The following is a 12,774-nucleotide window of genomic DNA, read 5'->3' as shown; positions in this document are numbered from 1 at the left end:
GTTAGACGGCGTGGAAAGTGAACTAGCATGCAGCTAGCTTAATTACGTACTGTAGGGACTCTGTAGAACTAACATTGGAGACTCATGGCGAGTTGCCTCAGCTGGATAGGGGTTCAGAGGAGGAGGGGGGGGGGGGGGCAGAGAGATCCAAGAGACACTTGTTTAGCTACCTAACTAGCTAGCTGACGTTAGTTTCAGCAACCAGCTGCTTTTGTTGTTTTGGGCAGTCTTCTAACCCGGTGTTGTGTCGGATACTGTTTCCTCCTTAAACAGCCCAACCTGTTCCTAACCGTAACCACTGAACAGAAGGAAAACACTATTCGACATAACACTTGTCGTTAGCCTGAACGCTGGGGTGATAAATAAACTTCAGCCGCCTTGTCCTCATCATTCTCAACTTTAAGTTGCAGGGTCAAATACAATGGCAACACTTGAAAAAGGCCATTAGGTCCAGATTTCAGTAACGTCAAGTAAAGTACCCTCAGGTGTACTAGATAGATAGATAGATAGATAGATGGATATAAACTTTATTCATCCCCAGGCTTTCACATATCATAAGCTTACTTTCTCCCAGCCTTACTTTCATTTGAAGTTGCACTCTGTGGCTCTGCTGTATTTTCCAGGAGACAAGACCAGCAGGAGAGGACATGTGTGAGTCCTTGGAGGAGTTTCATACGATCCTCAATGAGCTGGGAGAGGACAAGAGTATGGACAAGGTCCGGGTGGAGTACGAGAAGCTCATCCATGCACTGAAGAAGTCCAGAGATAATGAGAAGAGACTGATGTCCAAATGCAGGGAGCTGAATGCAGAAGTTGTGTCCACCTCAACTAAAGTAGCAGCGGCCCTGAAACTGTCCCAGGAAGACGAGACAACAATCACATCACTAAAGAGGGTATACAACCAGAACATGCAAGGCTGTGCACTGTAGCATGTGTTCATTATGTGTTTGTTTATGTCCCTGATTTGACATTTCAAATATGGAGGTTATGTCACACGTATTGTGTAAAATAAAGGACCAGGAATTCAAATTGATGGAGTTTGTATGGTATAGAAAGTTAAATTGAATGAAGTCATGAAGGTTTATAATTGTTCCTCTTCTGGACTTCTCAGATACCATTAACTCAGCATTGTTGTATTAAAATGTTCCTTTGTTCACACTGTAGGAGCTGGATAAAGGCTGGAAAATGGTTGATGCTGCTCATGATAAAGAGAGGAGGGACAAAGAGACCATCAGGGATTTAAAAGAAGAAGTTGCCACCCTGATGAAAATGACTGAAGAACAAACCGGCTTCTCTGTGGACCAAGAGCAGAGGTGAGCCATTTGTTCCCATCCCCATGCTCTTGATCATTTATTGTGTGGCTGGAACTAACTGTAATCAGTTTTTTCAGCAATCTACTAAAAATGAATGAGGAGTTGACTATGGAGAGAGACGAACTGCTGTCAACCGTGGAGGGTCTGAGAGAAAAACTAAACAAGGCCATCGCAATCCAGCAGGAGATAGAGGCCCAACGAGATAGTGCCTCAGAGAATATCTCTCAGGTAAACAAGTGTCACATACTTGTAGACAGTATTGGTGGCACTCTACTGTACGTCTGATGATGTCACATTTTCAAACTCGTGGTAGAGACACAAGGAGTTTTCTGTGTGAAGGTTATTATTCATGAAAAGATTGTTCTAACTATATCAGATTCTGCAACAGCAAATCAGACGTGTGGCGAAGTAGAGGATAATCAGATTTGTAACTTGTGTTTTACAATATTGTTCCCACATCACTGAGTCTGCAGATGACCATAATGTATGTTGTAGGAATACAAATTGCTTTGCTGAATGTGAATTTAAATCTGGCTCTGGTGTCATCTTGCTGCTGCTCTGTGCGACTACATCCAGCTCCAGCAGGAGCTCCAGGTACAACAGAATGAGAGTTCTCGAGAGATGAGATTGAAGGAAAAGCTGGATAAGGAGGTGAAGCAGCTGCACGTCGACATGGAGGCCAAGATGGGGGACATCAAAGCCCTGAGTCTGCAGGGACAAAGGGCCAAAGAGGAGCAGCAGAGACTGGAACAGCAGCTCAAAGAGTTAAAGGTGAGCAAAGTAGTGGGACGCATACTCTTTACAATGTGTTGTTTAGGAAACCAACTGCTGTTATATTGATATTCAATCTGAGATCTGGTAAATGTATAATGCATTAAATGATTTACATCATTTTCATACTCCATAAACCATTTAATAACCTCTCGTGTCCTGTCTGGAGTTTTTGTCTTAATTTGTGAGTGTACATATACAGTATATATATGTGTGTGTGTATGTTAATTAGATTCAATGTGTAGATCAGTAAGCCATTATATGAAGCTACAAACTCAAATGAACTAAAGGGCACATTGGGAATCTTTTGTATCAAATGTATTATTCAGGATGGTTAACCATAACACTGTAAAACCAATGTACATGTGATTCCATGGTTAATAACATTACATCATGCATACATACATGCATAGATAATAAACGTGATTTTCCTCCCACACCTGAATCCCTTCCCTGACTTTGACAGATCTTGAATGAGCGATCCACCAGGGAGCTGGAGCAGCTGCAAGTGAAGAACAACAAGCTGCTGCAGGAGTGTGAGCAGCTCTCCTCAGTCAAAGACCATCTGTCCCTGGAAAATCAGCAGAACGCAAATGAGCTCAAGGTACACATGACACACTGACACACACACAAACACAGACACGCACCTGAGCAACAGAGACACGCCTCTGCCTGTCAAGTTACCGTAACACATATACATATGCCTGATTGGTTGTGTGTGTTAGCAGTGTTTGTGTGTGCCTGTGCATGATTGTGATTGTGAATAGCATAGAGAGAGTGGTAAAGAAACAGAACTGAGAGAGTTCACACTGTACGTCATACAACATGGAGTTATGAGAGCGTAAGCTTGTTCTATCAGAGCTGTTTTCCACACATGCTTATATATACTTTGGCGAGTACCATATTTGGAAAAAAGGCTATAGGAATAATATTGTAATTTTTGGAGGTAATAATGAATAATATTTGATATTTTCCAAATGATACTTTTCTTTTGAAAACCCTTCTCAACTCACTTCAAAAAACATCCTGAAACCTGCATCAACGTTGTGCCCACTGCAGGAGTACAGAGGTTTTACCGCACCAGTATTTCCTACTATGAGTATCATTCATGCTTAGTGGAAACATAAACTTACTAACTCCTCACTGATCTTTTATAAGCTGCATACAGTAGAAAGTTGGCCAGTCCGGATATTATTTGACATGCAGCATACAGTGACAGAATCAGACTAATTCTAAATGGAAATCATTGGACTAACTCTGTTCTCAGTACAATTCTCATTTCTACTGTAGCGTAGGATTCCTGATAATAGATGATATGATTCTGTCCTATTGAACCACAAGAGGGCAATACTCCGAGTGTATCATTTAGTGAGCCAGTCAGAAACAGGTCCACTGTGTTTGCTCTGTATCCTGTGAAAAAGAGAAAGGGGTATTACCTGCTTGATCTGAAGTACTTTGAAACCGTGTGAGAGGGCTGTGGTCAGAGAGACAGACCACATTGGACTTATAGCCCTCAACTCACAGTAGCATCTGTTCTGCACTCTCCTTTTCCTAAACCCTTTCCCCTCCTTACAACTTCTTTGTGATGCCTCATACAACTCCTCCCCTCCCACCCGACAGATGAGAGAAGAGGAGGTGAATCAGATGCGTCAGGAGATTGCCAAACAAACAAAGATGAGAGAAGCCGTCCAGAAGAAGTTCCACCAGATGGAGGATCAGAAAGCTGACGTGGACGTGCAGAGGGAGACACTGCGAGCTCAGATCGCTGGTCTGGAGAAAGGTACGGGGGCTCGCCATGCTGAATCACAGACACACTTAATGAACATCATCCTCCCTTTGTTCCCAGTCTTTCTCTCCCTCGGTGCTGCTCTCTCGTTGTCCCTGGCCGTGAGCTCATGAGCTTAAATGAGTTCTGAAGTCTGACATGAGATGATGAACTCTAAATGTCCCGAATGTCCAAAATTGTATTTTGAAGCAGCAAAATCAGGAAATGTTTACTGCGCTTTCATCAGCAGTAACTTAACAGGACTCAGCATGTTTCAGCTGTGCCCCTTTCCTCCTCTCCTCCCTTTGCTCTCCTCGGTAGAGGAACTCCCTTGTAGGAGGAAGATGATGGTGACCTCCGTTTGATAAATTGTCTGGATTGTGTCCACGTGCTGTTTACACCTCACTGAGATCCCAACTCAGTGTGAGCCAGGTCACCTCGGCATGTGGTCTGGTTGATCGGATTCCAATGTGAGCCAGTTCTTATCTCGGCGCGTACAGACTTGACAGTTATTGTGTGCGGGCATGATCGCATGACAAAAGTCGCATTAAAAAGTGTAACCACGGCTATTATGGTACACTCATGACACAGAACGAGTTCATCATCAACACTTTTGGCTTTGACCATCAATACAAACTGGGCCCACCTTTCTCCCCCCACAGATCTTGAATCTTCCCAAAAGCAAGTTGAAACGGACAAGAAAGCTATAGACGAGCTAATCCGAGAGAGAGACATCTTAAATAAGGTATGCGCTGCAGAGTACCTTAGGTTCTTGCAAACGGAGGTACTTGTGTGATGTACTATATATGGAGAACAGCAGTGACCCACAGGCTATTTATCCTGTTATCTACAGTTTTCCTCATCATTTCATCATGCTCCTGTATTTGTGTGTATGATCCCTTTCGATAGAACATGATCAAAGCCGCCCAGTCAACTGAGAAACAGCAGAACCTTGTGAAGCTCCTGGAGCAGGACAAGAAGACCTTGGAACACGAGATAAGTGGCTACCGCCAGGAGGCCCAGAAGCAGCGCAAGATCATCCAACAGCTGGAGAAAGAGCGCGACCGCTACATCAATGAGACCAGCAATCTCATGCAGAAGGCAAGCTATGCAGAAGAGAGCTAATTAATTGCATTTCATACCTTGGACTTATTTTCAGTACACACAATGATTCACACGGTTGGGGAACCTGGCGTCAACGTTTGTGTGTCTGAGGGTAACTCTTCTCCGTTCCACAGGTGCAACAAAAAATGAGTGACGTTGAAGTAAGAGAGACAGAGATATTTGATTGGAGGAAGAAGGTCACTGAGGCGGAGTGCAAGCTCAAACAGCAAGAGAACCTGCTGGAGTCTGTCGTGTATGAAAGGAACCTCTACAGCAAAAATCTCATCGAGGCTCAGGTACGAAAACACAGCTGATCACAGGAGGGAGAGCAGGTCGAACATTTATCAAAGGGTTGGTGGTTCGATCCCTGGCTCATCCTGTCCACATGTCGAAGTATGCATTACACCGATAGTTACCAGGAAATGGGAAATGTATAACTGATATTAATATGCCTTTACACAAATGTCTAATATGATAGAATTGTCTTTTTTTCCCTTCTTTTCCCTCCCTTCTTTCACTATCTGTCTCTCTCCTCAGGAAGAGATTGCAGAGATGAAGAGGAAGATGAAGACCATGAACAACCAGGTCACCCGACTGAGAGATGAGATCACTGGGAAGGAGCTTGCCCTTACCAAGGATCAGCAGGAACACAAGCGTCTGGAGAAGGACAATGAGGCCCTCAAGGTATTGCAGCCTGCCTCATTGGTTCATAGTGGGGTGTGGTTTTGAGTTCCTCATCATCATTTAAACAAACAGTGTGTAACATTTTGGGGATTAATTGGCAGAAATTGAATATAAACAAACATTAGTGTACAATCACTTGAAACTAAAAATCATTATGTTTTTGTTAGCTTAGAAAAAACCTTACTGGTGCTTCATATAGTATATTATAGTACTTTTTAATGTTTAGGTGTCCTTTAATATCACACCGCAGCGTGCATCTCCTCTGCTCTCTCTGTCGGGCTGTGCTCCTCTAACTACACACACACACACACACACACACACACACACACACACACAACTTAGTTAGTGTACAGAGCAGAGATGCTGCGGTGGAAACACTGAATCAGGTGAAATGAAGATTATTTGTTGATGGTCTACGCTTGTTAGTCACTAGCGTTACTGTTTTACATATGCGAGTGAAAAGCCAATACTTCATCAATAAATCTGTTCAACATGAACATGTGAACAAAATCAAAACACAAATAATCGTCTATGTCCACAGCCTCTCATCCAAGTTTACACAAGCACAGCATGCACAATCAGCCAAACAGCTTTCTGTCTGTAGTCTAACTGTTTAGCTTAGTTTGCTCTGCTGGCTGAGACAAAGCGGACAGGAGGACAGGAGGACATGAGGACAGGAGGACAGGAGGATAGAAGGACAGAGGACAGAGGATAGGAGGATAGGAGGACAGAGGATAGGAGAAAGAGGACAGGAGGACAGGGGATAAAGGACAGGAGGACAGGAGGACAGGAGAACACGAGCACAGGAGGACAGAGGAAAGAGGACAGGAGGACAGAGGACAGATGATAGGAGGACAGGAGGACAGATGATAGGAGGACAGAGGATATGAGGACAGGAGGACAGAGGATATCAGGACAGGAGGACAGAGGACAGAGGACAGAGGACAGGAGGACAGGAGGACAGGAGGACAGGAGGACAGAGGACAGGAGGACAGAGGACAGGAGGACAGAGGACAGAGGATAGGAGGACAGAGGATAGGAGGACAGAGGACAGGAGGACAGGAGGACAGGAAGACAGGAGGACAGGAGGACAGGAGGACAGAGGATAAGAGGACAGGAGGACAGGAGGACAGGAGGACAGAGGACAGGAGGATAGGAGGACAGGAAGACAGGAGGACAGGAGGACAGGAGGACAGAGGATAAGAGGACAGGAGGACAGGAGGACAGGAGGACAGAGGACAGGAGGATAGGAGGACAGAGGATAGGAGGACAGAGGACAGGAGGAAAGGAAGACAGGAGGACAGGAGGACAGGAGGACCGGAGGACAGAGGACAGAGGATAGGAGGACAGAGGACAGGAGGAAAGGAAGACAGGAGGACAGGAGATCTCATCCTGTTCAGAATGTATTGTATCAATCCTAAAGCCTAACCCCACCTGAAGGTCCAAAGCGCTTGGAAAGGGAGGGTGAGTGTGTTGTTGCTTGCAATCTATAACCTCACGAATAGAGGCCACTAAATCTCACACAATGCTCCTTTAAAATGCACTTGGACAAAAGCATCTGCCAAATGAATACACGTTAATGTATGAGCATGAACTATATTTAATTTGTTGAAAGTTGCCTTGTTAAGAAGCACTGGGAACCACTGACCCACTTCTTATCTGAAGATTTACCAGCCATTAACCGTGACTGGTTTTTACTTTTTTAGTGCCTCCTTCACTGCCTAAGTTGTGTGCATGTGTGCGCCCATGTCTGTGTCCTGCTACAGGGGGAGCTGCAGCTGATGAAGCTCCAGCTTGAAGAAACGAAGCAGCGTGTTGACAGTCAGAAAGCAGAGCAGCAAAAACTGCAGAAGATCATAGCCGACGCCGATGCTGAGCAGGTCCAACAGAAGAAACAACTAGACCAGGTAAAGAAAGAGAAGGAGGTAGACTAGAATACGCAGGGACAGAGGATGACAAGCAGAGACTTGTATCTGATTTATTTGTTGGCAAAACTTCTCTCAAGGTGATCAGGGAGCGAGACAACCTGGGCAAACAGCTGCTACACCGCAACGATGAGCGTGCGCTGCTCTATGAGAAGATCAGGATCCAGCAATCGATCCTGAGCAAGGGGGACTTCCACTACAGCCAGCGGATGGATGACATCCGCCTGCTCAAGCTGGAGATCAAGAGGCTCCGACGCAAGAAGAGCATCCTGGACAAGACTGTTCACAACACAGAGGACCTGAGGTAAAAGAGAGAGGAGGGCCTGGGCAGGATAAAGAGAACAGGAAGTGGAGGAGTTTGAACAGAGACAGTCAGCAGTGAATTCTTCTCAGAGAAGAATTTGGAGTAGAGAAGGAGGACAGGATGGAAAAAGAATGAGGTGACCCACGAAGTGCAGTGTGGAGAATAAAAGCAAACGATTGAAAGAAAGATTAAGCAAGCTGGAGAGAGATCCAGAGTCAGAGGCATGAATGACTTCCTTTGAACTTCTAGCTTCCAAAACCTTAGTAAGCCTATTGTTATTGCAGAGGTTGAATATTAATATTAAATATTTACTCAAATCTAGACTTTTTTAAGACGTCTTAGTGAAATCCTCAGACATGTAAATAGTGCTTTTACCAGTGAATATTTGTGACAGTCATGTCTGAAAAGCTCTGATCACGCACCTAGTTGCAGAAATTCAGAGGTGCTCCACAGGATAATTAACTCATTTACTGCCATGCACATTTTGTGCCGGCTTCACTACGGCGAGTACAAACTAAGCTTTAATGTTTTACTTGTTTGGATAATGTTGTATGTGAGAACTGTGTGAAATAGGTAGTAATAGTTGTTGTTTCACAGGCGAGAGCTGTTCTACCTGCAGAGGGAGCTGCTTAGAGAGAGGACGAGGAACAGCGTCCTCGAGGAACAGCTGAAGCCCATAAATATTCACCGATGGAGGCGACTGGAGGTGAAGCACTTGTGTGTCTGTGTGGATCAGCTTAGCCAATACAACCCAAGCCTCTGTTTTTCTCTCCTTTCAGTGACACGAGCATTAGGTTTTTTCTAAAAGACCATTCACACACTTCAAGCACAGTGAATCTCATCATTCAAAGAGGAAAAGATCAGGCCGTTAACGTTTAAAGGACTCTCTCTCTGCAGGGCAGTGATCCCGGCAAATACGAACTCATCCAGAAGATTCAGTCCTTACAAAAACGACTGATCGCCAAGACCCAAGAGCTGGAGGAACACGAACTCCTATTACAGGTAAACACTAGACACTCTCCTTAATGAACTGTGTACACAAGTACACACACTCACTGTACACACTGAGGGAGCGATGTGAGCGATAAAAGGAGCTGCTTTGTAAACCATTACTTCTGTGACTGGTCTGTGTCACTGTATGGGAAAAGTAATCATTGCCCTGCAGGAGCTAAATGCTTAGATGATAACACTGAGAGACAATGGAAGCTATCGGCAGACCCTCAAGTGTGTCTTGTAGAACAATAGAATAATAACCCTCACCATTTTGTAGAGCTGAACTGATCTCTGATTTAAAGAAAATGGATGAAATCATAATTATTTGATTTCTTTGATAGTTAGTTGTATAAGTCCCGTGTTTTTTGATACATCTTCATAACTGTATGGCATCAGAAACTAGGGTTGATTTAAGTTATTATTTACGATATAGAATCTGTCATTACTTCCATATATGATCCATTTTGTCATTAGGCCTTAAAGGGACAGTGTGTTGGATTTAGTGGTGTGATTGCAGTTTGCAACCAACTGAATACCCCTCCGCTCACTCCTCCCAATCCAAGACGGTAAGCCGCCGAGTGCAAAACCGCGGTAAGGCTGAGAGGCCATCCTTATCGTAATAACACTACTTCAGAAGCAACAAAAGTCACATGGCAGCTGGCTTTACCACAGGTTTGTACTTTGCGGCTCACATTACTGCAGTATCACAATCGTTCAAAATGCAACACACTGTCACTTTAAAGGATAAAGCTGATGATATTCTTAATTTTGATTACTGCCAACAATTCCCATGAATTGACCCAAACCAATAAGACATTAGTCTGTGAAAGTATATAGATATACTGTATATGTGGGTGACAAATATCTTCTCTCATTTGATAAAGGGCACAATAACTTTAGTAAATTAGCTGACCACTGTAGTTTTACCCAAATAAGAATAATTAGTGCATTTGTTGGGGACTATTTTCCTAGGCGGATTAATCCACATTTTCCATCCACATCCACACACATGGCAGGACGGTGTATGTAGGATTGAGTCAAAATAAACTACATTGTGTGTTCATGGTGATGCAGGAACATGTCACCTAGTGCTTCAGTGAGGCTCACTGATGTGGCCAAAAACGTTGAAGACTTTTCCGTGTTGTCAAAATTCTGTATTTTAAAGCCTCTATGTGTAGAATTTGTTTATGTCTGACCTCAGCACGATTTGGTGGTAGTATCAAGGAAGACACTGTGACATAGAGCAACACACGCCCCTCCACATGCCCCCACCTGGTGACACAGACTATGAAGAGCATGTAGGCTCACTCACTCATTCTACCTCTCCATCATCTGTTGAATTTCCCTTCCTTCTATTTCTCCATCAAGGAAAAGGAGAAGCTGTATGTGGAGCTGAAGCACATAATGGCCCGTCAGCCGGGTCCAGAGGCAGCTGAGCAGCTCCAGCAGTGCCAGTGGACCATCAGAGAGAGAACTAAAAAGCTCAAGGTCATCACACAACTCCCCTTTTCACGAGTCGAAGCATACAGCTTGTTTCATGTTGTATCTCACACCTTCATGTTTTCTTACTTTTGTATTTGACCCGATCATATTCTGGATTTCTCAAGTCAACTATATCTCCTTTTGTCCCTCACAATCCTATGCAAGCCTTGAGAGGCAATAAAAGAACCTCCTGGTGATGCTAATTTAAATAGTTTTCTCTCCTGTGTTTATGATTTAAGAACAGATGAAAAAAATAGATGTTGCCAGGATGATCTTTTTAAGTTACTACCCCATGTTCTGAATATGACTGAAAGCATTCATGTTTTCATGTTTGTCCATGCTCTCTAATCACAAGCTACATATATTGTATGTTAACAAGTTATGTTAAATTCAAACTATCCTGGAAGAAAGCACAACTGTTTTTAGTCCTATTTAGAACATGGGGTCGTGGTGCACTTCAGCCTCTTGTGACCACAATGAGTCTTACAGCAACAATAGACAATAGACAATCAAAAAGAAATCACCTGTTTTACCGATGGAACAAAAGTAACTTCAAAAAATGATCACGGCAAATGTTTTTGATCATTACCTTAAATTTTTGCCTTAGTCAGAATGAAATCTTCAATGTGTTTCTGTTCGGATGAAGGATCCTCATGGAATGTTTTTAATTGGTTTGGGTTATGTAGAACAGTACGTACCAAACTCCATCAGATCTATTTCAATTTGTTGTCCGATACAAATACATGTGAGTTGATACTGTTTCAGACAGTTCATCCATTCACTTTCTTTGTATCAACGTATGAAATGATCTTCACTAACACAACTCACTATTTAACTGTCCATGTGTATGTTAAGACATGACACTCATATATATGAGAACAGGTGATTGCAGGCAACACCTGGTACCTGTTTGCTTCTCCACGTTCTTTTTCTGATTTCACAGGCGTTGGTAGCAGAGCTGAGATTGCTCGACTCAAAGATGAACGAGTACAAAAGTGAGAATCAAAGATTAGCTAATGAGCTAGCAAATACTAAGAAGAAGTACCTCAGCCAGAAAAAGCTTCACAGGTGAGGTTGATCTTTGTCATTTTAATGAAGCAGTATTGATTTGTTCAACATGCACAATTCATTTAATGCAGGGAACAACATGTACCATCTAGTGATAGTTTAGCTCGGTCTCTGATGCCTTGGATCTCTGTGTGTCTCATCAGCGAGCAGAGGACCAAGACCACGGTGGAGCAGCTGGAACCCCTGCCCCAGCTGAGCAGCAAACCTCACTTCACCGGAGGAGGCTTCAGGATCGACAACCCTGTGAGAAGATAATGGCCTTTATATGAGGGAATATTTGATTAACCATCAGACATCTTTTACATCATTTGAAATGAGAAAACATTCATTACCACATAACCTGACATTATCAGCAAGTGAAAGGTTTTTAACCATTAATCATGATATTCAGAAAAAGACTTTCACAATGTAGATGCGTATTGGGCAATCCGAAAGGAAATAGCTGTCAGTCTATACTTAATCAGGCTCGAGAAGATATTTTCTATCAAAATATAAATATTGAGCAACAAATGAAGTCCCTGCTCCCTCTACCTTGAGGTATAAACTAGGCCTTTGCAGGTTTGGAGGTAGGCTTATTATTGACATTAACCATGATATTTAATTATGCACATATGGTGATATTGTCTAAATAATGCACTCTTAAGTCAGGCTTTTGTACAGTTACAGTGTCTCCCTACACTCAATTCAATTGCAAAAATATTGACAAAACACAAAATAAACAAAGAACTATTTTCTATGGATATAGAAATAATAACATTATTGTAAATTCTTTTGGCCATGATAATCATGAAGTGAAAAGCTGATATTATGACATATTTGGAAGGGACTTTTTAAAGACAGAACCATAGAAGAACATCATTCAGCACATCATTGCTGTAAAATACATATCCAGCTACATGGAATATAATCATAACAAATATGAACAGGTCCCTTTCCAACAAACTCCACATGACTTTCAGTATGCAGAGGAAAGGAGTCCCTATGGGAGACACGGCTGTATAGACCGTCTTATAACACGTTTACTGACTCAGTCTATATATTTATTTAAAGGTTCTGTGCTGCTGTTTCATTCTTGACTCCACTGATGGATTGTGATCTATTGTATGTTGAATTGTCCTTTTCTTAGAACAGCAATCCAAAGGCTGAAAGTTCTATTCATTCATGTTTGACACTATAATATAAAGTTTGGACTAGAGGGTCATCTGACCACGACTTGTCCCCTCGGTCAAACCTTTAGGTTGGACAGACCTGTCACTTCTTGTAAAGCACTTTAAGAGGACTGCATCAGAGAGGTGCTCTGTGAATAAACTGCTCTTTACTTTTTAACAACAAGCGTGTTGCCTGATTGCATGAACAATCCGAGAA

At 42.9% G+C, this 12,774-nt stretch overlaps 1 protein-coding gene across 1 annotated transcript; it reads left to right on the top strand.

The window, feature by feature from the left end:
* Positions 1-707: 707 nt before the first annotated feature.
* cfap58 (cilia and flagella associated protein 58) lies at positions 708-11,664 on the top strand (the record flags this gene model as incomplete). The annotated part of the gene is made up of 17 exons (XM_079172179.1): positions 708-893; positions 1,165-1,313; positions 1,391-1,541; positions 1,890-2,084; positions 2,551-2,688; positions 3,705-3,864; positions 4,512-4,594; positions 4,759-4,950; positions 5,088-5,249; positions 5,491-5,637; positions 7,404-7,544; positions 7,643-7,866; positions 8,464-8,572; positions 8,764-8,868; positions 10,228-10,347; positions 11,285-11,409; positions 11,553-11,664. The coding sequence occupies 17 exons, from the start codon at positions 708-710 to the stop codon at positions 11,662-11,664; spliced, it is 2,499 nt and encodes an 832-aa protein (XP_079028305.1).
* Between the last annotated feature and the right edge of the window lie 1,110 nt (positions 11,665-12,774).

This window comes from Pholis gunnellus (genome assembly GCF_910591455.1).
Source record: "Pholis gunnellus genome assembly, chromosome: 13".
NCBI classification, from domain to species: domain Eukaryota; kingdom Metazoa; phylum Chordata; class Actinopteri; order Perciformes; family Pholidae; genus Pholis; species Pholis gunnellus.
The sequence above is the reverse complement of the archived record's forward strand: the minus strand, read 5'-3'. Positions and strand labels throughout refer to the sequence as shown.